Below are 25,664 nucleotides of genomic sequence, written 5' to 3' on the forward strand. Positions count from 1 at the left end.
TTAGTTGAGTTGTGTTTCTTTTGGGATCGGAAATAGTGATTGTATACAGTTGGCCTTGGGATTTCTGAGTGAATGAAACGTATCTATTCTTGGATTGGAGCAATCAAAATATAACAATGGCTGTAATATATATATATTAATATGTAAAATATAAAAAAAATGCATTGTCAGATTTCATAAATAAAGAAGTATTAAATTGCCTAATTAAAGGGAAGAAGAAGAAGAAATTAGAAGTATTGGTGGACATAAGAGGTGTTTGGGTTGAGATTTGATTAAACCAAAAAAAAAAAAAAAAATCCTTTTATATTTTATAGAAAAAAGTTGTAACTTGAGGGGAGATTATTCAGTAAGTATTTAAGTTAAGGATTGGTTATATACTTTTAATCTCGGACATTGAATTGCATCTAAGAGATTACTAACACATTTAACGAATGCAATCCAACGCCCCAAGATTTGTAGTATGTAACCAATTTTTACAGGTATATGCACGGTGGTAATAGGTATTTGCCACTCTAGCAGTATCATCACAAACCAATCAGATATTGTTATGTGAGAGTTAAAATGCATGACCATGTGTGATTAGATTTGTTAAGTTTTTGTCCAATTCAAGATAGAATGAAAGTAACAAATCATTATGACTTATGATGACCACAAAAAGGGTTAAAACAAAGCAAAGATTCCAAAAAAATCTAGTTTTCTTATACAAGTCCACCCCCTATCTAGCAATTTGTTATTTTCTGGGATAGCAAATTAGTGTCATCAAATCATTATCTCAACCACCCAAACATCCCTTGAAGCCTTCCAAACTTAAAACTAAATCCTGAAATGTAGCATAACAAACTAGCAATGTTTGTTGTATGATAAATTGATAACTTCCAAGCTAAAAACCTGTTAGTCTGCAAGCAATTGACACAGATTGTTTTGTCATTCTTGATAGCCCACCACAACTCAAACAAACACATCAGCCTAACTGTTTATGACCTCATAATTTAACAAGTCCAGTTAAAACACAGCATGACAAATGGAGAAAACCCAATCCAACTATCATTCTAAATTATATTTTCATCAATCGTTTATGTACGCGCGTGTCAAATATTATGACCAAATTACAATTTTGGTTTCTGTAGCTTGGCCTAATTTTCTCTTAAGTATATAGAGTTAAAAAAAATTGCTATCGTACCCCTCTAAAGTGGTTTGGTTTGAAATTGAAGTTTCCACTTTAAGTTCCATGTAAGCACTAAATTATAAACTAGACCAAATTATATGAGATAGCAACTTTGTAAACTATAAGAAATCAGGCCAAACTATGAGGATAGAAAATGTAATTTATCAATCGTTGATATCTATAAATTTTATTGTAATTCTCATATACATTAACCTCATTAATCCTACAAGTGAACGAATCTCGAGATTAACCTCTTTCATCATCCATCACTCGGTTGATATCGAAAACAAACCTCTTCCATCACAAATTTCTCCGCAATATTTCATTCACCACCCTATTTCCCCTCTGTTTCTTATTATTTTCTCCAACAAAACAACAAAACAATCATCTTCAAGCCAAGAAATAAATAAAACCCGAAAAAAACAGAAACAAAACAATATCCAACCCAATTACAATTCAAAACCAACAAGCAATGCAAGGCACTATCCAACTACCATTCAACACCAACACTCCAACACCGCCACGTGTCCCGTTTCCATTCGCCCGCCCATTACCCACCCCCGTAAGCAAACACCCCCCAAAACTATCGCCTACACGACACCCTTAAAATATATCTCATCTCAGAAAATCTAAACCGTCCATCACACTCCATCATTGGTGGGACACTCTGTGAACCGTGCAGATATACGACGTATATAAACCCGACCGCAGAGGATTTTACACCTCCAAGGTCCTCGTCGACTTTATAAAGCAAACCGGACTGTGCAGAACCAAAGCTACCAATCGGTCTCTGTAAACATGGATCGCTATCTCTCTCTTCTTCTCGCATTCTCTCTCTTGATCGTCTCGCGTGCTCAATCGGACAGCGCAGATCCGCTGATCAGGCAAGTGGTCGACGGCGGCGATGATCACCAGCACGACCATCGGCTCGGAGCCGAACACCACTTCTCGCTCTTCAAGCACCAATTCGGCAAGTCGTACGCGAGCCAGGAGGAGCACGACTACAGGTTCGAAGTGTTCAAGGCCAACCTGCGCCGAGCCGCGCGACACCAGAGGCTCGACCCGTCGGCTCAACACGGCGTGACTCGGTTCTCCGATATGACCCCGGCCGAGTTCCGAAAGAGTCAACTCGGACTCAGAGGGCTGAGGCTTCCTGCCGACGCCACCAAGGCTCCGATTCTCCCGACCGAGAATCTGCCTGAGGATTTTGATTGGAGGGATCGTGGAGCTGTCACCGCCGTTAAAAATCAGGTCTTTTTTCGTTTTTATTGTAAAATTTTATTTTATTCATTTTTAATTTATTTGTTTATTTATTGGGTTATTTGGGTTTTTGTGAAATTAGGGCTCGTGCGGGTCGTGCTGGAGTTTCAGTACTACAGGAGCTTTGGAAGGTGCCCACTTTCTGGCGACTGGAGAGCTTGTGAGCCTCAGCGAGCAGCAGCTTGTGGATTGTGATCACGAGGTTTGACTTTTTTTAAAAAAATTTAAGAATTATTATTTGGTGCTTCTGTTTATGAAGAAAATTCGGATTTCTATTGGTTGATTGTTTGATTTTAATTGGCGAATACACTAGGGTATTTTTTTTGTCAGAATATTTCTTACAATTGTCTTGTTCAAATTATCTGTGATTGTGGTCTCCATGTGAGACCCACATGGAATCTGGATGATGAATAGTTGGCTTCTTCTTTCTGCTTGTCTTTGTCTCTGTCAGTACTGAAAGTCACGAACTGCAACTTTTTTATTGCATTTAAGCCAAAACCTGAGATTTTCACCCCAAAAAAACCAAAACCTGAGACGGTGTCTGTGTTTTCAAGTTCATTTTTTTGGGTCAAGGTGTCTTTACATGTTCCTAAGTCTCAACACATGTCACAAAGAGAATGGAAAAGGTTAGAAATTGTAGAGATGTAATAATTGTTCACGGAGTTGGGTTTTCTAATTTGCAGGAAATATGTCTGTATATTGTAATTGTTGTGTCTGCTGTATGTTATATATGTTTTGGTTATTACCTTATTGGTGTTCAGGGTGACATGATAATACTTTAACTACTAGTTTTTTTTGTTTTAATTAGTAAATGAAAAATAAAGTTGGATTTTGTTTTAGCTTTGTTTGCCTTATTGCCTTATTAGTGTTCAGGGGTGACATGATAATACATTAACTGTGTGTTTTTTTATTTTGGTTTTATTTAGTGAATGACAAATAAAGTTGGTTTTGTTTTAGCTATGATTACGAGATGTAGCAAGAAGTTATATTTGGATGTAAAAAGTTAAATGGTCATTTATCTGCTTGTTGCGTTGAAGGATTTTTAATAGAATGTGTTCTTGCTGCTGAAATGTTTTTATTGCCATTGTTTATCTTGATAATGCAGAAGCAGTTCAGTCTGATTGGTGCTTGTGTCTTTATCCTTAATAGAAATACATAATGAATGGTGCTTGTGTTTTAACAGTAGCACCATTAACAGATTGCCATTGTTTTGTTTGACTGTTTCATTCATTCAGTGATGTCCTAGAATAAGGTTAGTTCCTTAAATTTCTATTTCTTATGCGTTCCTTCTGAAAAACTTGCAGTGTGATCCAGAGGAGGCCGGTTCATGCGATGCTGGATGCAATGGCGGGCTCATGAACAGTGCCTTTGAGTACACACTCAAAGCTGGTGGACTAATGAAGGAAGAAGAATATCCATACACTGGTACTGATCGTGGAACCTGCAAATTTGACAAAAGCAAAATTGCAGCAAAGGTTGCCAATTTCAGTGTTGTCTCCCTTGATGAAGAACAAATTGCTGCAAACCTTGTGAAAAATGGTCCTCTTGCAGGTAACTTGCATTTAATTTTGTGATTTATGTTCTTTGCCTTGTTCTGTTTGTAAAGATATGTTAATTTTTCTGCTCATCTTCGCTTTATGGTTTAAGAGCATTATAGGGTACTGGTATGAGTTCCAGTAGTGGTTAATGCCTGTTATTAACTAGTACATTGTTCGAATGCAGTGGCTATCAACGCAGTGTTCATGCAAACATATGTCGGTGGAGTGTCATGCCCCTACATTTGCTCAAAGAGATTGGATCATGGGGTGTTGCTCGTGGGTTATGGTGCGGCTGGCTATTCTCCCATCAGAATGAAGGAGAAGCCATACTGGATCATAAAGAATTCATGGGGAGAGAACTGGGGAGAGAAGGGATTCTACAAAATCTGCAAGGGCCGGAATATCTGCGGTGTAGACTCCATGGTCTCAACCGTTGCTGCAGCATCCGTTGAGACCAACCCACAGTAGGCTTCAACCCCAACTTATAATTGCAGTTGGAATATCTGTGTAATGTATATACAAGTTCGGAGACATTTATTTGGGCAACTCCAATTGTTGTTGACAGTGTCAGCTGTCAGCCGCACAAAACATAAAACTAAACATAGCAGCACCCATGTATTTGATAATTCTTGGGGTTTGCCGGAACATCTTAAATGTCCTATTTTATGTGTTGTTAATGCTAGTTCTTCCGACTTTATATATGGGTATTTAATTTGCTTGCCAAATTATAACTATAGGGCAGCTAAATGAAAGATGGATTTATTCAAGGATCAATCCAACCCAGGTAGTTTTACTTTTCTTTATATTTTTCGAAAAAAAAAATAGCAAATATATATACCTGAATGAATTATATGACCAGTCAATTGGGGTTTTCTTGTAAGATATTTTGTGTGTTATGCTTTTTAAATTGTAAAGCTGCTATTCCAAAAGGAAATGTTTTCTTCTTTTTTTGTTTCTTTGTATTTTGTTGGAAAATACCACAAGGAAATGATGCACCTTGAAAGCAAGATTGATTCTAGTTTTATTTCTTTCTGTTACTGGGTCTTTTGCGTCATGCATTTTGGTACGTTGGGCATGACTTGGCTACATGTTGATTTTGCCTGCACTTTCGTAACTGCTCAGTGTGCCACGCATATTTTGCTTCTGAAAAAGCAGTCATTGAATGAATGAAACATTGAAACACTAAGGGCCCGTTTGGTAATGTTTTTAGAGCCTGTTTTCTGTTTTTGTTTCCTGTTTTTCACAAATACACGTTCAGTGCATCGTTTCCGTTTTCCCTCACAAAACGTTTTCTGAAAACAAATCTGACTTTGTGAACAAAAGTTGAAAACGAAAAAAAGTTGTTTTCAGTGATTTCGTTTTCAGTGTTTTCTGAAAACACAAGAATGTATCTCATAAACAACTCTAGCTCTTTCTCTTGACAACTGATAAACCCACCAACGGGAACAACACCCATCTTCTCCGACCCAAAATAACACAAATATGAGAACTAAGAAAAAAAAATACAGAGGAAGAAGAAAAGAAAAGAAAAACATAGACAGGAAGAAGAACCACCGCATACCCAGCTCAACCACCATAATCACCCAATCAAACCACCACAACCATTAATTAGTGGAACGAGAGAGAGAGAGAGAGATGGGTGGGTGTATGGGATTCATGTCACGGAAGGCAGGAAGAATGGGTGCAGCCTGGGAAGGAAAAGAAGAAGAAAATGGGAAGAAAGAAGGAAACATGAAGAAAAAAAAAAAAAAAAAAACCGGACTTGCGAAGCAAAAGAAGAAAAGAGGAGGAAAGAGAGAAAAGGAGAAAAAGAAGAAAAAAAGAAAGAAAAAAGAAAGGAGATAAGATAGTTTTTGTGCTTTAATTTTTTTTCATTGTTTATAATAATTTTAGCCTATAAAAATATCATAATTAAAAAAAAATTAGAACTAAAATTAGCAAAAATAAACCTGAAAAACAATTGTACTACCAGACACGTTTTCATTGTTTTTGTTTTCTAAAGATGTTTTCTAATTAATTTACCAGACGCATTTTCATTTCCTGAAAATGCAAATTTATTTTCTTGTTTTCATTCTCTGAAAATACTCTCAGAAAACATTCTCCGAAAACGTTACCAGACGGGCCCTAATGTTTTTAAGTTAAGTTATAAATATTAAAAGGTTTTGTGCATTTACTCGCATTTAGTTTAATCTCAACAATCACAATAATTCAATGATGTGTTAATATTTTTCTGCTTGCCGTCTTCTTCTCCAATTGTTGCTGATTTCTTTGCTTTTTATTCGTCCGACTTACAGGAAAACATGTCTATTAACTACGTCTCTAATGACAGAAAAAAAAAAAAAAAAGCAATTGATTAACCCATTGCACATCCCTCATATTGCAGTTTCCACTTTGTGCCTAGAACTCTTTTTCTTTTTCTCTTTTCTATCGAGATGGACAATAATATACTAAATTCACACATACTATACGGATGTTAGGACTCGAACCCAAAACCTTCAGTGTTAGGACTCGAACCCAAAACCTTTCCTGAATGAACAATTACTCTAAACCTTTTTTAAGATTACTTTCTCTTTATTTGATTCAAACTTGCAATATTCTAAGTTTATTTTAAACTAGAATTCTTGTTGGTTGGACACCAAGATTTGGTGGGGTGTGCTTATATGATCAAACACTTGTTCAACTCCATTTTGTTTTTAAAACAGATTAAATAAAGCAAAGAGCTGAAAACTGAGCAAACTGAAAAATGAGATATAATAAAGCAAAGAGCTGATATACGTGTGGGTGGCACACATCAATACATAATGTAGAGGCTATTTGAACGTCAAATGAAGACTGTAGTATGAAAGATTGAGTTTGAATGAAGGAAAGGTTCCTTCTATTTGGAGAAGTGAAAAAAATCATAGAGGGGAAAAGTACATAAAATTATACTATAATATTGTCTCTTCAGTACCAAAAGAAATAAATAAACAAGAAGGGGGGGGTTTACAACTGCCTCTATAAGGCCTGGTGCTTAATCTTTTGACTAATTAGAGCTGAAGGAATATGTTTTGTACATTTCACCAATCTCTCATCTTAATGGAATGAAATTCATAGAGGTTGTTCGTTCTTCTTGTTGTTAATCTTGTTGCACCGATTAATTTTTAATTATATATATACCATAGTCCCGTTCGCTTGAATCACAAAGTTTAAGGGTGGTTGACCACAAATCCTTTAGACCACAAAAGTCTAGGAGAACGAAACTGGTATATTCCATATAGGCTTTGGCTCAATTATATATGGATTTGACATTTAACATGAAATTAAGAAGAGATACTTTATTTGATTAAAAAAAAAATAACGAAGAGATATTTTAGATTATTTTCTTAAAGTGTTGCAGCACACATGCCTCATACTATATAATAGAATACCATTGGAATTGAAATTTTAATTCAAATAAACACATCAATCATTTTGATAGTTTATATTTAATATCTCCATTGTATATATTCTTATAGAAATTTATCAACGATTTTGTATTTTTATTTTTTATATAAGCAATATTCTATTTTAATCTAATATAAACTATAAGGAGGGGGATTGAAACTCAGGTGCAAAGTGGAGAGCACATTAGCTCTAGCAAACTTAACTAAGTCCATGTCTGCTTATTAAAGATTTATTTGTAAAGTGAGATTAATTTCCAAGACCCCATATAATCATTGAAAATATTTATTAAAAAATGCCAAAAGTTATGAATGGGGAGGGGAAAAACTCACACACATTGATACAATGGGGACTTGAACTCGGCCTATAGGGCTATAGGTGGGCTTGCCTCGGCCCAATTTGCAAAGGGTAAGGCCTGGGCTATGATTTTAAACCCCCAATCCGATATTTAATTCAGTTTATTAATAAATAATATTTATAGAAATAAGAGTTGTGTTTTTTTAAAATTTTCTTATCTATAAAAGAGTTGTTTTTAATCTTACCTTACCTCTTATCCGTCGAACACTGGTCACTTTTCCGGAAGTTCGAAAGTAAATTGTGGCATTCAAATGAGTATCTTTCTGATTATTGCTTTGCTTGTGGGTGGCTTGGTCACTCTACTCAGGTGTGTCTTAAAAAATAGACTTAATTATGTACATGCTCCCTGTGCTTTCCAACTTATCTTAGATTACCACATGTGTTTGCAAACGGCTCAAAGTACCCCAACGTTTAAAAACCTTCTCACGCTACCCTTTCATCGGTTTTTTGAAGTTCCGTTTTAACGTTATCGTTCATCCCCCAAAATTTCAAAACAGAACCCATCCCCTTTGTTATTCAACATGCCCTAAATAGTAACGTTCGTAAATGCGGAACTTCAAAAAAACTGACGGAAAGGGTAACGTGAGACGGTTTTTTAAATGTTGGGGGGTACTTTGAGCCGTTTGCAAACACAGGTGGTAATCTGAGATAAGTTGGAAAGCATAGGGGGCATGTACATAATTAACCCTAAAAAATATGGGCATCTCACTCCGTGTTTGCCTGATCAATTGACATCTGTTTTTGCTAATTTGGGAAAGTATTACTAATTTGTGGGGTAAACCATTTGGCTCTCTAGATCGCCGTTCCTCGACTTTTCCCCTTTCTTTCAAAGGCAATGGTAATTTTTCACTGGATGGTTCGGGTAATCAGGGTAGCCCTAATGATCGTTCTTGGCATTCTCACTCTCGTAATGGGGATGAGTTTGCTGATTTTGCATCTCCTCCCACTTTATCATGTTGTCACCAAGGTTTGAGGCTTTCGATTCTCTTCGTCGACAAACTGGCCTCACTGATGATGAAGTTTGCTCCCTGGTTCGGGACTTGGGTCCTTTTCCTATGGAGATTCCCCTAGGGAGGTATATTCCCAAGCGCCCTTGCACCTGTTGGAGAATTTCTCTACTTTACAGCTTTGCAGCGCCTTTTGGATTCGTTATATCTCCTGGCTCTAGGGACATTTCTTGGGATTGTGTGAGTCTTGATCTCTCTGACCCTTTTGTTCTCATGCCTATCATCCAGCTCTTTGAGGGTTTACCGAAGAAGAGTCGTAGCAGACCCAAAAAGCGGGGAGGGTTCACGGAGTGTATCTGGGTAAAACTAGTGTGAAGCATAAGCAACTAGAAGAAGTGGTTATATGTGGTGATCTATTGGTGGCTGATGCGGATTGCGTCACCCTAAACGCTCTGTAGTGGCGCTAGTTCGATAAGGCCAAGGAGACTGCTCTAGTGGAGTCTCCTAGGGGTCCCTCTTAGTGTGTATCTGGAGTGTTCATGGGTTTGCCATCTGGTGAATGCTCTTTCTTTAGGTTAAGTGGGTAGTGTTGTTTTGCTTGTGTGGTCGTTTTTCCGAGGAGTTTTCTTCAGCTTTAGCGTTTGTGTTATTGTCCTTTTCCGTTGTTCTATTTCTCCTTTATAAGTCGTCTTTGCTCTACGTTGCCCGAAGAACTATGCTTGGTCATATGAGGCTTTCTTTGTCATGTAGTGAGTTGAGATGAGGTACTTCTCATGGGTCTTTGTGTTCTTCCTCCGTGTGCTCTCCTAGGTTTCTGTACTTTGTGGGTTTTGCAATTTGTGTGCTGGTCAAAGGACTACGAGTTTTCTCATAGGAGGTTTTTTTTTTACAGTTGGGATGCGATGCGGTTCTCTTATGTGGGTCTACTGTGTTGTTGTTTAGTTGGTTTTCTTTCTGTTCTAGTAATGGTCTTTTGTGGTATGAGTCGGACTCTCCTGTTAGTCATTGATATCTGTGGTACTCTTTTCTATCCTAGGGTTTGTCCAATGTAGTTTTCTTGGGACGATTTTAATGAGGCTACTATTTTCATGCCATTTTGGCTTATGAATGAAATCTTCTATTTAAAAAAATCTTATAGGGTCGGGCTGACTCGACTCAACTCATTTTACAAGTCTATCCATGACCATTTGAAAGCACACCAAAAATCTGGGCCAATCCAACTAATGCTCCATTTATATTGAAAATAATTGTTCATTACAGTAGAAAGTTAAAAAGTTTTGTTAGATTGACAATAATAAAAGGTTGAAATGCAAACCTTAAACAACAGGGATTTTTTTTAAAGATACTTGGTGTATTAGGTTTTGAACTAATAATCAATTGTAAATCTGCTATTCCAGTAGGAAATGTTGCACCTTACAATACTGACTTTTAACTTGGGCATGATTGCTTTTGATTTTGATTACTTTGGCACAGGGTCCTTCCTTCAAGTTCAACAATGCTTTTGCATGGGCGCAAAATTAACAAGTTATGAATACGTGGTTACCCTTCAACACCTTCCACAAAGCCTGCATTGATTCAAAATAACATGCTTTAGAGTTTCAATCAGAACATGTTTTAGGTTACACCTCTAAAATTGGCATGTGCCTCGTGTTTTTACACCTCCAAAAATTGGAATTTACGCACGCTAATTATGTTGAAAAAATTGATGAAATTAATTTTTTTTCTTTAAATTGTAACGACTAATAACTTATCTGAGTTAAATCATGACAGTTGAAACTACATGGAGGAAAATGCATCTTCGCCCAAGCTACATAGACCTTAGTCATAATTTGATGTTTTTTCTTTCATCAAATGTAACAAATAAAATATTTATTTATTTATTTTGGTCTCTTGTCACGAGATTCTAATTGTGTCGATCTTGTGGGCACGCAGAGTTTGCTTTCAGACACAAGTGCATGACTGAAACTTTGTTCTTCTTCTCTTATTGAGATGTGAGCACTTCCTTATAAAATACATGCTTGCTCTTCAACAACTTTCAAAGGCCAAAACCTTACACCTCCATGGCTCCCTTCCTTCAGAATCTTTTGTACCACATTTTCTCTCTCCAAAGATATCCATTGCTCTTTTAAAAGCCGTATGTGAGAATTGGAGGAGCTAAACAAATAAATCAACCCCTCATTAATGGAAAATTTCTAATTTGTTTAGTTTCCTCCAATATCTTAAATCCGACATTTGAACTCAAAATTCCGAATTATTCTTCATTTTAAAAGTTGTATGTGAGGGTTGGAGGGTACCCGACAAATTCACTCCATAATATGGATGGTCGTAATTTGTTAGGTGTCATCCAGCTCGTCATCTCCAACTTCTAGAGTTCAGTCCCAGAAAAAGCTTTTGTCATTTGATGTTACAAGTCTTCAAGTTCGTTGTTTGTGTCTCTGGTGTTCCAACTGTTGTCTCAAGCTTCCAATGCTTTTCTCAACCCAAAAAATAAAAAAATAAATCAGTGTGAAATATTTCCCAATTACTTTAGCCGTACCAGTCACTTACCTTGGAATTATTATTTCTTTCATGAAAAAATTAAAAAGGAACAAGCTTGTTTTTTGCCACTACAAGACTCAGAATAATAATATTGATAGAAAAGAGAAACTGCTTCAACTAAGAAAGAATAATTGTCAAAAACGCAATAACACGTAGAATAACTTTTCCATTTCTCCACGTATCATTGTGTTATTGACCGGAAATTGCACATTCCACTTTTCCACGTATCATTGTGTTAATGACCAGAAATTGCAAAACATTGTGTTATTGACCGAAAATTGCAAAACAATGCCATCCCTATCACATGCAAATTTTTCTTTTCCCGGGCAGCCTTATAGAGTGTGTTAACTTACTTGGAATTTGAAGTTTTGAACTCAGTACAAGCTGACCCACAAAAAAATTTAACCTTCATCACCTCCAGCAAATCCCTTTTAGCGCATCTTCCACTTAAAGGTGTACACTTCCTTTTCTGAATGAAGCTACATTACATCTAATATTAGCCAAGAACTAGGTTACCAAAAAGCATGTTTAAGCTCAGTTGGCAATCGTACTGTGGCAGAGAGTAGTAAATTTTAGAAGTTTTGGTTTTCCTTAATACTATATAAATAGAAAGATGATTAGATATCGTCATTATTACACACGGCCACAATTGCCACTACATATTAAGATGATGCTGGCCCTAAAAACTCGCTTATTCCTCCCAATGACAAATAATAAATAAACATGCTAAAAGGGGCGATGCTCAATTCGAAAACCAACTGATAACTCCCCCCTCCCCATACAAGGTGCAACACAATTGCCTTCTTCTACTTGTCCAAATGAAAGAATCAACTTGGGCTCTTACCTATTCACACTCAACTCCACGGCTTAAACAGTGCCTAGGACTTCATTTTAGGGCATCACTCATCTTCGTCGTCAAGCAATGCGAATGAGAATGGATAGAACTTGTAACCATCTCCCTCGTAAAACTTGTTCTGGAATTCCACCCAGTGAAGTCGCAAAGCATGAAGGAAAGCACTGAGAGTTTCCATCAGCAGTAAAACACCGACAGTTGCGCAAATGAAGACGATAATACCCACTATGAGTATGATCACGTTGTTGAACCTGTGCAATGTACAAAACAATATGTTAATTATAATTTCCTTCGTAGATATCCAGTAAGACTGACTAATTAAACAAAAGCAGCATCATCAATGAATTAAACGTACCCCCAAGCCAGCAGGAGAACCTTGTCATAGAACACACTGGACAACTCTGAATGAGCAAGACTGAACAAAGTTCAAAGAAAAGACAAATACACAATATTAGCTTTTATTGCGCAAATATATAATAAAAAAATTATGCATGACCATGTCCTAATCTGTAACAGCAAAAAGAAGAATGTACTACTTTTTGTAGAAACCAAGTAACAAATTGGCCAATTAATATAATGAGGGATCTAGCCAATGTCATGTCACCAAGTGGGAAAAGAAGGTCCCAGTTAACACCCATAGTTGATGACTTTTCTTAAATAAATAAAAAACAAAAACAAATACATGCATACAGAGTTCAACAATTCGGCAGCACATCAAAGCGAACTGTACAGACAAACATGCAAAGTTAACAATTTACAATTTAATGAAAATTTTGTTATTGCTTCAATTTTAAACTTATTGATGCCAAAAAGTTGTTTTTGATTTCAACACTTCTCAACATAGGATGCCAACACACATCGAAATCAATCAGTATCAAGCACACATACCTACATAACAAATGCAGACATGAGCTCGCATATGCAGACACAAAAACAAATACATAGCATACACCTGCATGCATGTGCACTGATGGCTGAATATAGGCGAACATCAAAATGTTCACCAAAATAGCCAAGAATGACAGTTAAAGTTCCTGGAAACTACCTTAGAGCCCATAGACGAAGGTATGAAGCTGTATTTGAGACTGCTCCAAGTACAAATTCTATTGTGTGTATCATTTGATGTACGAAAACTTCACTAAATTCAAACTCCCCATGACCATGGGCATCATGGTTTGAATTCACTTGCAAGCTCTCTTCTGTGTTCTCAAGTAGGGCGTAGGATTGGCCTTGGTGCCGCTGAAATAACACAACCATCAGAAGCAGTGGATGAAAATAAATAAGGGGAAAAAGTGATGATCAAAATGACTGAGGGACTTAGTGAAAGGATGTCTACAAACATACATCTTGATGTTGCTTCTTCAATATAAAGGGCTTTGGAAACAGCATCCATGGTACAGAAACAAAAGCCAATAGTAATAGCACAAGCTGGTAAAAGAACAAATGAAATATAAGAAATACTCACATGTTTTCACTTTTACAAGAGAAATAAAAATAAGATTAAAAAAAACTGATAGAGGGGCTACCTGAACTGTTCTCTGACCACTGAAAAGCTGGTTTTCACCTAGCTCGTCTGTAGGACTTAGGAACATGTATATCATTACATGGTATAGATCAGCTTTTGAACCAGTCCACCACTTCATAACAATGAGAACGGACAGGTAGCCAAATAGACTGTTTAAAAATATAATCTGGGGTATAAACTGGAACCTGGGCAATGCAACATATGAATCAATACCAGTTATACACAAGGTCAGAAGCAGGCTATAGAAGAAACTAATGATGTGACTCTAGAGGTAAGTAATCACAGTAAATATGAAAATTATTCACATTTACAGTGTATGCACCTGCTGCCTCTAGTGGTCAAAATGACAGCTCTACTAAAACGATTAGAAAACAAAGAATAGCACAGCTTACCAAACGTTAACTCCACTTCGAAAGAACCTGGCGTTGAAAAAACTTATTATAATTCCAAGGTTCATTTGGACCACCCCAAGAAGAATTGACATTTTCATCTTCAATGAGTTTAGAAATGGAAGCTCACTGCGGGATCCATGCCATACAGGATCCAGGCCAAATGGGTAAGTGGGACGCACCTTAATCAAGCCAGCTGTAGTAGCGTCTCTGCATAAAAAGAATTTCAGTTGACTATTACAAACAATTCAAAACATGAAGGCAGCAGAGGCATATCCAAAGTTTTAGCATATACCTGCAAGAAAGATCACGGCACGCATATGCTGAGCTGCCAAACAGTTCAAATGGGACAGAGAAGAACTCATTATAGATTAAACCTGTGTAGATTGAGAAAATTGCCATCAACAAAATAACATAACGGCCACCAAAGGCCATCTCCATGATGTCTCCAAGCTTCTGTAAAACCATAAATATATGTAATTAGATTCTTACATCTAGACAAACATGAAAAATAAAAAACAAAAAATTGCTTCCTAGATATAACTAGCATGTGAAAGGAAAAATGTTAAGAACCTACAAACCAAAAGAAGATGTTCCTCATGTCCTTTGGATTTCAAATAACAAAGTGAAAAGAGGAAAGTAATCACAATAAATGAATTCAAAAGATAATTACACGGAGCAAACATGCTCATGAAGAAGCAAAATGACAGAATTTGCAGGCTTAATGAAATTGAAACTTTCTATAAAGCACGTGTGTTAGACAATATCAGATGTTCAAATGTCGACAAACAAAATCTTGTATAACCAAGAACACTGCCTTACTCCTCACATCATAGAGGTAAAAGACAAATTCTATCACAGTAGTGCAACTTATTAAACAATCACAATACCCTGACGGGATGGGGAAGGGGCAGGGGAAGGAAAAGGCAAAATGGGATCTTCCAATTTTTTTAAGGTCCAAGTTTTTTAACTTATTCATTAAACTTATTGCACACAAGTTTTTAAACTCATTCATAAAGCACGCGTATGCAATATCAGATGTTCAAATGTCGACAAACTAAATCTTGTATAACCAAGATCACCGCCTTGCTCCTCACATCATAGAAGTAAAAGACACATTCTATCACAGTAGTGCAACTTATTAAACAATCACAAAACCCTGACAGGATGGGGAAGGGGGCGGGGAGAAAAAGACAAACTGGGATCTTCCAAGGTCGAAGTTTTCTAACTCATTCATTAAGATTATTGCATGCAAGCTATAATTACCCAACAGGTTTTGAGTCGGTAACAATCAGAAAAGCATTGAAGAGCATAACAAGATAGGTTAAAGTGAACAAAGTCACTACCACCTAATGGGCTAAGAATACAAAATTATGCACATAAAAGACCTTCAGATATTGGTTACTACTTGGGGCAATAAGCAACATACAGTCAGTGTTACAATGGTTAATGGTTCACATCTTTCTTGATATGAGAATATTATCTAAATAATATCTAAAAATATAGGAGAAAATTCACTGGTATTTTATTAAACTAAAAAAATGGAACAGCCGACTAGCATAAAAGACAGTAGGGAATGCATCAATCTTTGATCATACACTTTGATATAAAGTAGATGGTCTATAATGAAACAATATAAATGTTGAGATTGGACATGTCAACATAAGTGATTACAAAGCATATATAAATAATACCTGACTAGAAAGCTTCCTTTCCCTGCCTATTAAATATAGTGTCGCAAGTAACAAACATATTCCATGTCCCCAATCACCAAACATGACAGCAAAAAGAAATGGGAATGTCACAATAGTATATACAGCAGGATTTGCTTCTTGATACTTAGCTACCCTGCAATGGCATTGAAACATAACATTGGAATCTTGTGTATATTTCTGTCAGAAACAATAAAATAACACTGCAATTTGTGCTTTCAAATTCTAAAATTTTCATCAGTGCAATGTAGGGGTTGCTTTCTTACTAAAGTCACTAATGTTGCACTTCAAACATCTTCGTTAATTGCTACATTAGATGGAACATTAAGAATTAAAGCAGGAGATGATTCAGGGACACTATAATCTTTGATTGTTACCACATATTACCTCGAAAAACAAGCTATTATCTAGCTCACATGATAATGGCCAGGAAGTACTAGAGATGGCAGAGTAAATCAATCACAATAACTACATAAAGTGGATAAAAAATTTCAGTATATAGCCCCACACCTCACTAGGGAAAGTCCAGAATGACAGTGGTTAACAAATAAACTCATTAAATTTCTTATATTTACCTTCCTTGGGAAAAAAATTAGAATCTTAACTTTGCAATTATCAATAAAGAAGCACCGAATAGCAAGATATTGCAGCGGAACTCACCCATATGCCTCAACAATTTCTTGAAAAGAAGAAGTGAATTTGTTTGTGCGGAAATAGGTAGGTGGTGCCTCCTGTGTGTGCAAAACCTGGAAAATAGCGCCAACTTGTGAGTTGGAGTCAAACGCTGCCCGCTGCAATGCATCCTGGATCTGCACAATCAATTCAAACAAAGAAAATCAATAACATATTTGGTTTGTATGTCATAGTTCAAACCTTTTAATTCAAACTGGGTGAAAGAGGACTCATCATACTGCAGAGAATTTTTTTGTAAGTAAAGGATACCTGTTTTGATGCAAAAATAGGACTCCACCCCTCAGCCACAAGACACTTTTTTGTTACATCAAGGCTAAGCATGTTAAGATGATGGTATATGGATTTCTCCTTCCTCACCTTCATGAGTACAAAGAAACATTGTCAATAGCTTGACATTTTGCAATATAGCAAACATTCTCCGCACAAATAATGAATAAATTTCATTCAGTACAATAATTCAAACCTACCAAAAGGTTCCAATGCTCAAAACGCTCCCCAATAGTCTGTAACAAACTTCCCTGGTGCAACAGTCCGATATCTATGGTAGTCTTTAGCTCTGAAATTCTTCCTGAAACCTGAATTTGAAATGTATGGTTGGCAAATGAAGATATGAAGGTCTTAACTACCAGGTTTTTGTGTAGCTCAAAACCGGAGAGTTTAAACCTTAAAATCTAAGCTCTAAACGATGATTTTAAACCCTACAATAATTATCATTGTCAGGAGTAGGATAAAAATTGGAAGTAAAAAAAATTGCTAAAACGCCTATGCTGATCAAGGCCCAGGAGGCAACTTCTTCATGTGTTAATCGATCAGGTAACAACTGCAAAAAGGCTAACTTGGATTTCTAAGCATGGGTGTCATAGAAGTTAATGAACTAACTACATCACTAATTAGTTAAAGTATAAACAATAATATGCTGGCATACTTCATGCTGGAAAAAAAAAAAAAAGCGCAAAGAAAAAGATGAGAGCACACATGAAAACAATAGAAATGTAATATGAATGAAGGAAGCATCAGCATGGCCAAATAATCCAAAGAGAACCCATAGTACATACCTCAGTAATCATTTGAGCTTGTCTACCCAGATCCTCAGGAAAAGAGTAACGATTGGCTCCAAAAGCTTCACATATTTTAAGAATTTTGTTCTTTGCTCTTTCTCCAGAGTAGAATACCACAAAAACATTTTTCTCAACCTGCAGATCATAATTAACAGTCAAAGACAAAGTGTGCAATAACAAAGAAAAACCAGATGGACAAATAACAGTGCCATATTATACAATAAACTAACCATATATCCAGTATTCATATATAAATGTTTGCATTTTATCAATTTTCATTGCTAACTAATGATTTTTACTATGTATATGTACATCGACATACTTCCCACTACAAGGAATATATTTGTTGATGAGACCATTATATGGAATATAAGAAATTTAGAATGGCCTGAAATGCAACAAGGATGATAAATTGTCATTACCGAGCAAAAAAATTGTAATCCCATTCAAATATCAGAGTGCCCATCTCAGAACTGGCAGAAGTCAGCACCACCTACAGCTCTCTCTAGGACTTATGCAAAGATGCAGAAGGTAACAGCAAATGCATAAGATGAATGAATTCAGTTTTAATGGTAATAGTGAAAGACTACCCTTTCCTATTTTCCAAGAAAGTGACTACTCATTGGTGGTGTGAAATTCTTGCTTCATTTTGGAATTTATTTGGGAGGAGAAAGAAACCTTTTATTAATTTGAAACAATCCAATAATGTAGACAAGTTGTTGTATCAGAGATACAGAATAAGACAGTTACAACACATTTGACATGAATAATCTCATGGCTTGGCAATTCACAGCAGCCTTCCTATCTACTAAAATAGTAAAAAGACACCCCCTTAAACTCATTTGAAACAGATGCCCATAATGGGGACCAAAATCTAACTATCTCCCACAACTCTTCCAGCCCAAGATCCTTTGGACTGTTTGATTGAAAAGAAAAGGAAGAAGTTTTTATGACAGAGTGGAAGAGGTAGAGGTTTTTAGATACCTAAGCTCTCTAAACGACTTCTTTTGTTTAAACATAATGAGGATATGCCATTTACTGTAAGTGAACTTGATTGGGTACGGGTGTTGAGTTGATTGTATAGTATACTTTGTTACACTAAGCTAGTCAGTCAGATTTGATGGCTTCTTGTCCTTATATTATAAATAATAAAGGGTACCAAAAGAACAATAAAAACTTCCCTTCATCGTACCAAGAACATAAAAATGCAGGAAACGATGTGTCCATACCTTCTCTCCTGAAACAGGATCGGTGACAGGATTTTCAACCACAGCCTGCCTCAGAAAGACATTACCCCTAGTAGCTCGAAAAAGAATCCTCTCAAATGCCAAAGACTTTCCCCTAGGAACAAGTCCAGTTAGAAACCCCAACTTAACTTGCTTTGATGGATCAGTTGATGCTTCCTTCACAATAGCCAAACGAAAAGAATTGAACTAAGTAAAAGCAGAAGACTGTGGTTAACCTTAATACTATAAAACCAAAATTGAAGTCCGTACTTGCTCCAGTAATAAAGGCGTGTCCAGAGATTCATCACCAATATGACGGGATTCATTTTCTCTTTGCTGCAACGCGGCACTGCTTTGAGCTGAGTGAAAAAACTCACCAGCCTGAAAGGAAGATATTTTTTTAGTCACTTGAGAGCTTAATGAAATTAGATAAACACCAAACTTAGCACATCATTAGTTGATAGAGTATGTTCTGATATCTTAATAATGCATGATGCATGGTAATAGAGTTGCAATGATATTTTTTGGGCTGAACAAGCAAAAAGGACTGTCACCTTTTCCATAACAAGCTTATATTCTATCAGTTCATTATATGAACGCTGCAACTTGTCACTGTTTGAATTTATTTCAATCAGCTCTGCCTCAAATTCACCAAGTTTTACCTAGCATATGCACAAAATTAGCGTTAGAACAGGCAATATTAAGCATCTTTAGCTAGGCACCAAACACCTTATTATACCTCTAGGTCGTCCACATTGACATCAACTTGTCTTTTAGACTTTGAAGAAGGTAAATTTGCCTTTAACATTTGGTCCTTGAAGAAACGTAATTTGCGAGCCATCTCTGCACATCTTTTAATCTACAAAGGGAAATGAATAAATGACCAATCAATAAGTCATTGGAGACATAATTTTTAGGTACTTCAACAATTATGAAGAAAGTGCATTACAAATTTTCCGGCCACCTTATACATAGGATATGCAGTGCAGGTTACAAGACTCTTTTTAGGTTCGCAACAATCTAAAATAGTTCACTAGCAAAACTAGCTAAGTTGCCAAAAAATGTTAAAGAATATAAAGAAATAGGCAATATGAGAGGTTAACCATTTGAACAACTAACTTGACCACACTTCAATATTAAGTGTATATCAAAAGAAGATCATCAACAAGACCATTCAATTAGAATGAGCATAGTTGAAAAACCTTTACAAGTTCATAAGCATGCAGACATGCAAAAGGATCTCTTCTCATCTAAGCACCAAGGGGTGAGGGAACAGCCAAAAATGCACCTGAACTCTATGTTGATTTTATAAAGCCAAATTTAGGTAAAATAGCTGACTGAGCCGAGTGCATCCCTTTCTTAATATGTAGTCAATATTTTCAGTTAAAGTGGCATGTTCCTGACTCATATTATAAAAGATATGCTATGGGTCAGAAATTAATCTCCAAATGGCCAGCATAGTGGACACAATAGAGCGTTCAATGTCTTGAATATCAATCATCCCAAAGGAGGAGGTAACAATAGTACAGTTCTACAAAAGACCAAATATTTATTTATGTTGGCAATCTAAGAAGGCCTTTACATTAAAATTAATAATAAAGTACAGCTCCAAAGATTATTTTGAAAAACTCTAAGACAACATAAACTATTGGAAAGAAATTTAAAGTTTAGATTTTCCCTCCTTTTCCTGCTAATTCTTACTACTCGATTTTGATGAGAACTTTTTTTTTCTTTTAATGAGAAGTATCATATCCCTGACAACACAATTGAAGGTATACACAACGCAAATAAAAATGTCGTTTATCAGTAAGCTAAGGGACAGAAACACACCTGGGCAGCATAAGTCCTCTGAAACGGGCTCTTCTCTGCATTGAGCTGGAAGAATGAGACATCAAAAACATTAGTTTCCAGATAAAACTTTAAAAACAAATCCTGAAAGAAACATAACAATTTATTAGATTAAGAAAGACGAATAATGAAGCTAGCATAGTGCTTCATGATAAGAGCAAGATGTGCAACACCTAGAAATTCACATTGATGAATTTCAGATATTAGTTCTTCACAAAATTGTATGCATAAACCAAGTAAAAAGTATTAAAGCCTCTCTTGATTATAAAATAGGTGAACCCTTGTGCAATCCTCATATTTCTTATCCGCTTACCCCTAAATCTTTTCCTCATTTGAGGATGCTATGTATCTCATCATCTTCTTACTCCTCCACCCAAACCAGGACTTTCTACACTTAACCATCAGTTCTTGAAACTTATAGAAAATTGTACATTCTGGTAAAGGAATTAGCAAAAAAACTTGTTTGTTCTTTTATACATATATTTTGTCTATAGCTCAGATGAAAGAGATCTAAACTATTGTCAACAACCCACTAAAATTGAACCAATCAAAGCCCTCAATTGAGAGCCACTTGGTGAGCAGAACAATACCACAAGTTTCAACCCGCTGCTTTTGGTTTGTTAGTTCTGTCACAACTGTACGAGTTGTCCTGGTACTTATATAAATTTCCAAGAGAACTAAAAGCTGAGAATGCCATAATTATGTATTAGGTGCTCATAAAGCTAAATACTTTGATAATCAATTTTCTTTTTTCGTGACATCTAAAGTATGTGATAGTCTCGGCAACAGCAGCAGCAAAAGCTTGATCGATATGCACATAAATGGTAACCAATCAACTGATCAAATTCTTCATTTTGCACACAAATCCGAAATTGAGTCCATTAGAAGCTAAAGAATCCAAAACCACTTAATGATCAAACAATTCAATCGTCGTATTACCTAAAACTGAAACCCTAAATCTCATAAAACAAAAACACTTCCACAAATCAAATCCAATTGCGAATTCCAATCACAAACAGTGTCAAGCTAGGGTTTTTTCTTGTTCTCCGCACAGAAACCAAACCAAAACGTAAAATCCACCATAATTGAAACAGAAAATTGAGAATCAGAACGAGAGAGAGAAATGAGGACGTACGTCTTTGAACTGGAGGAGGCCGAGGTCGCCGAGATAAGAGACAGTGAGGTGAGCAGACTCGATGGGGATGATGATCTGGACGAGCTGCATAGGCTCCGACCTGAACAGATCCATCGGAGGACAGCACTCTCCCATTCTCTCTCTTCTCTCTCTCTCTCTCAATCTCAGAGTCTGTGGTTGTGTGTTTGTGTAATTGTTGTGTGAAACAGTGTCTCAAAAACCACACGCACACAAGAGAGAGATGAGAGATCAAATAATGAACTGACCTCCACTGTAATTTTGCTTTGCTTTGCTCTGCTTCTCCTTAGCGCTGGGCCACACGGATCTACCACGTCACCCGGTACCCTCTCTCTCCTCTCTCTTTAATTTTTGTTTGTTGGGGAAGGTTTTGTGGGAAATTTCTCAAGGCCTCTGGATCTTTTGTCCCTTTTCCAATTTTTTATTTATTTTCCTAATCGGATTCGACAGTCATTCTCAATTAAATTAATATTTCTTTGGTGCGACATGATTATTGTGTTCCCGTCAGGATATTTATATTATTTTCCCTTTTCTTTTTTTTTCTTTTTTTGTTATTTGGGTAAGTTAATGGATAAGATAAAGTGTTGGTATTCAATGGGATTTAACCTGGTCTTGAATTTATAACCAAGTTATATTTTGGTTATGTAATTTGTTTTTGAGTCACTTTAGTTCTCAAATTCTCGTGTGTACTTAGAGAATAATTGTATCTAATTTGGGGGTTTTACTTTTTAAATAGATAGAAAAATTGATAAAATAACTAAACTAGGACACGTACAAGAATTGAAAGACTAATTGACCCAAAAACAAGTTTAATGATCAAAATGAAATTCGGATATAAGTGAAAGTATCATTACAAATAAAAATTCTTTAAATATTACTCCACATGGTTGGCATGGTCCAAAACCAATTGGGCTTTCTAATAGTTTTGGCTCACAGTAATTCTTTGACAAAAGTTATTTTCAACTGTTTTACCAAACGGGCTTGGACTTTAAAAAAAACATTTAAAAATCACTTATGACTCCAAGTAAGCGTATCGTACTAGTCAAGCACTGTTCAAAACATATTTACTTAAGAATAATAACATGTAGTTTTCTCAATGGAATTAAAAGAAATTGAGTTTTTATCACGAATTAGAGATTCCTTCGAGAGGGCGAAACAACAGACCTGTCCATTACTATTTACAATTGTTATTGGCTGCTTATCCCAACCCAAAAAAAAAAACTGTTATTAGCTCCAGTGTTTTGTTATCTCCTAGTTTAAAATAATCTTAACAGTAATAATATCTAGCAAACAGTGAGCTTACTAAAAACAACATGCTAGTTCATTAGTTGCACTTGGATTTAGTTCATTAGTTGTATTTAGATTTAATGAACTCATCTAAAAGGTAGCTTAATTTGATTTGAATATACACAACTATCAAGCACTTAATGTGAATTGAATTATCTTGAATTGGTCTCAAACAAGAAGCTTGACCAAAATGTGAGCTGGTTGAAGGGTGGTTGAAACTTAAAACCAAGTAATCAAGATTTTTTTAAGTGCATATCCGACTTTCAAATATGTTGATCGATTACTTAGCCACGAACATGACATGTACAATTGTAAAGAATTTAGCCAGCATCAATCATTCACACACGCACGTTGTTTATGAGTGCGAGACTGACTGTGCGATCCACGGTCATCTACGATTGTCAGTCAATTTTGTTATACATGTTCTAGAAGAATTCAAGTCCTGAGATGAAAATACCAATCCTTTTATTTACTTTTTTTTTTTTTTTCCTATCCTCACATTATAGATGCTTTTACAATAAAATAACATTACACCCTTTAAATAATAAATCTCCATCATATAATTCTTCCTAGTGCATATAGTTATTTGCTTATTTACTAGCTGCAAGCAAATAGCTAATTAGTTGTTGCTAATTATAAAGTTAAAAGGCTCCCTCACTTCTGCTGTACTTGCCAGCCTAACATTGAGAATGTGCTTTACTTGGGCCTCACTAGGAGAACCAACCAGAATTGTGTGCTTCCCAGTGGCCAACTTCCTGTTTCCTTCTCTAATCCACAAACAAGGCTCAGTCTCTTGCACATATCCACTCTCATTGTTGCAAGCTTTGTCTACCTGTTCTTCACCTCCACCATGTGAAAATCCAACAGCTGCAAGTTTGGTGCTCCAACTAACCTTCCTGAGTTTGTCGGTTTCCAGAACACTAGACCATGTGGCCTCTGTCCCTTGGCCCGTTGTTCTTCACCCCCAACAACTAGATCAAAGTTTAGTTTCTGCCACTGCACTCTTGACATGTCAATAAAAAGGCCTCTAGAAGCAGGATCCGAAACCGGTTGAGCGGTGGAGTGGAAAACAAGAAGGTTAGCATGTGGGCTGGAAATGGGAGTTGAGTGGATGAGCGCAGTGGAAGGTGCTGACTTATGAACTTGGTGAATGTTGAATAGCTTAGGCCATGACCAAAATCTTAGATGGTTTTGCCAGTGTAGAATCTGTATGTTCTTCCAGGGAAGTTTCTGCTTGTGTTGCCTCTCATTGTCTGTCATTTTTGCACTTGCTGTGCCTAGTCCTTAGGGTACCATCTAAAAGGTGTTCTTCCAGCTACACATGGTGGTAAAAAAGAAATTATCACTTATGATCAGTTGAAGTAATTGATAACCCTGAGACAATTTTTTACCATTTCGTGAAGCCTAATCTCATATTGAAACAATAAAGAGGTTAAAGAGTGTAAAAATTAACCTGGATTGTAGCATCCAAATATGACTTGAGCTATGGCATCTCCTCCAGCTTGACCTGGATATCCTACCCAAACTATGCCTCCTATTTTTCACATGTTTGGCAAAAGACACATCAATTAGACCATCTGACAAAATAACGAAAATGACTGTTCCTTTTTCTGCATTAACAACTTGGTTTACAAGCTTTTCTCAAAACCCTGGTAGCCGCTGCCCCAATAAGGCTCTCATCATCACATTTCACACCGTTACACCCAGGCTTATATTTCACGGTGGAGACATAATTCTGTAGCCCTGGACAAGTGCTTGTATTGCTACATGGTATGCCATGATAGTTGCTTATCATAACTTCTGTGGCATTTGCATTAGGTCCAACAATAGCCAAGTTCTTGATTTTTTTGGAGGACAAAGGAAGAGCTCCCTTTCTTGTCTAGCAAAACTATGCTATGCTTAGCAGCATCAAGTGCCAAATTCTTGTGATCGTTGCTCCACATATCAGAGGGACCAAGTTTTCCAAACTGGAGCAATTTAGGGTCACCATCAAAGAATCCAAGCCTCATCAGTGCTATGTAGTTGTATATCAAGGATTGATCTACCACAGGTACATCCAATTTTTTTCGAGTTAATGGTATTCACTGGGTACTGTCCTAGAAATTTTCCACAATTCGGTTAAGACCTGCATGATCACATTGTAACACATAATGTAAGATCCATTATAAAACCCTGGTTAAGGTAATTTTTATTTCTCACAAAATTCTCACAACTGTTTGGCTGCAATTCCAGTACCTACTTTCAAGGCAAGGGCTGTTGCATCATCTGGTGTTGCAGTGTAATGGATAGCATTGTAATAAATTTCAATCGAATCGCAATCTGAAACGATGTATCTGCTCATACAAGCAAAAAAAAAAAAAAAAGGACACTCTCAGTACAAGGATCATAGCCACCTTTAAATTGCTTGTTTATGTACATGCCCCATGTGCTTTCAAAGTTATCTCAGATTACCACCTCTGCAATACCCCCTACACTTTTAAAAACTATCTCACATTACTCATTCCGTCAGTATTAAAGACGTTCCGTTACGTGACCAACGGGTCCTCCCCAAGTGTTTCTTGTCCACGGCTCCATCTAGGGTCATGGAACACATTAAACATTTGGGCTCCTAACAGAACTCGACCCAAATTTCATTTTGGAATATGCACGCGAACCCTGTTTTTGTCCGACACTGGCAGGTGCCGAGCACACTTGA

At 36.5% G+C, this 25,664-nt stretch overlaps 2 protein-coding genes, 1 long non-coding RNA gene and 1 pseudogene across 3 annotated transcripts; 1 reads left to right on the forward strand and 3 right to left on the reverse strand.

Annotated features, from left to right (window-relative positions):
• Positions 1 to 1,891: 1,891 nt before the first annotated feature.
• Positions 1,892 to 4,660, forward strand: LOC103335715 (cysteine protease RD19A). Its single transcript, XM_008238743.2, has 4 exons — positions 1,892 to 2,416; positions 2,508 to 2,627; positions 3,730 to 3,976; positions 4,148 to 4,660. Exons 1-4 carry the CDS (start codon positions 1,964 to 1,966, stop codon positions 4,429 to 4,431), a joined length of 1,104 nt encoding a protein of 367 aa, XP_008236965.2. The 5' UTR covers positions 1,892 to 1,963; the 3' UTR covers positions 4,432 to 4,660.
• Positions 4,661 to 10,918: 6,258 nt separating this feature from the next.
• Positions 10,919 to 11,717, reverse strand: LOC148916319 (uncharacterized). The gene is made up of 2 exons (XR_016127953.1): positions 11,579 to 11,717; positions 10,919 to 11,156 (listed from the first exon to the last, which is right to left on the reverse strand). It is a non-coding gene; the product is annotated as an uncharacterized LOC148916319 (long non-coding RNA).
• A 78-nt stretch (positions 11,718 to 11,795) lies between these two features.
• Positions 11,796 to 22,027, reverse strand: LOC103335716 (V-type proton ATPase subunit a3). Its single transcript, XM_008238745.2, has 18 exons — positions 21,665 to 22,027; positions 20,512 to 20,556; positions 19,421 to 19,540; positions 19,236 to 19,343; positions 18,952 to 19,062; positions 18,685 to 18,858; positions 17,453 to 17,590; positions 16,865 to 16,972; positions 16,647 to 16,754; positions 16,365 to 16,513; positions 15,687 to 15,840; positions 14,288 to 14,448; positions 13,996 to 14,202; positions 13,605 to 13,788; positions 13,423 to 13,506; positions 13,124 to 13,317; positions 12,434 to 12,493; positions 11,796 to 12,329 (listed from the first exon to the last, which is right to left on the reverse strand). The coding sequence occupies exons 1-18, from the start codon at positions 21,797 to 21,799 to the stop codon at positions 12,125 to 12,127; spliced, it is 2,445 nt and encodes an 814-aa protein (XP_008236967.2). The 5' UTR covers positions 21,800 to 22,027; the 3' UTR covers positions 11,796 to 12,124.
• Positions 22,028 to 23,511: 1,484 nt separating this feature from the next.
• Positions 23,512 to 25,394, reverse strand: LOC103335767 (putative beta-D-xylosidase 5; annotated as a pseudogene).
• Positions 25,395 to 25,664: the final 270 nt, after the last annotated feature.

Source organism: Prunus mume, linkage group LG6, assembly GCF_029339155.1.
Source record: "Prunus mume cultivar Tortuosa linkage group LG6, ASM2933915v1, whole genome shotgun sequence".
NCBI lineage: Eukaryota > Viridiplantae > Streptophyta > Magnoliopsida > Rosales > Rosaceae > Prunus > Prunus mume.

Excerpts from the sequence above, each read along its gene's own strand:
- LOC103335715 (XM_008238743.2), top strand. The coding sequence starts at position 1,964 with ATGGATCGCTATCTCTCTCTTCTTCTCGCATTCTCTCTCTTGATCGTC. Across the intron at positions 2,417-2,507 it reads TCACCGCCGTTAAAAATCAG|GGCTCGTGCGGGTCGTGCTG; the intron begins GTCTTTTTTCGT and ends TTGTGAAATTAG. Across the intron at positions 3,977-4,147 it reads GAAAAATGGTCCTCTTGCAG|TGGCTATCAACGCAGTGTTC; the intron begins GTAACTTGCATT and ends GTTCGAATGCAG.
- LOC103335716 (XM_008238745.2), bottom strand. The coding sequence starts at position 21,799 with ATGGGAGAGTGCTGTCCTCCGATGGATCTGTTCAGGTCGGAGCCTATG. Across the intron at positions 19,344-19,420 it reads TCAATGTGGACGACCTAGAG|GTAAAACTTGGTGAATTTGA; the intron begins GTATAATAAGGT and ends TGCATATGCTAG. Across the intron at positions 12,330-12,433 it reads GTTCTCCTGCTGGCTTGGGG|GTTCAACAACGTGATCATAC; the intron begins GTACGTTTAATT and ends TACATTGCACAG.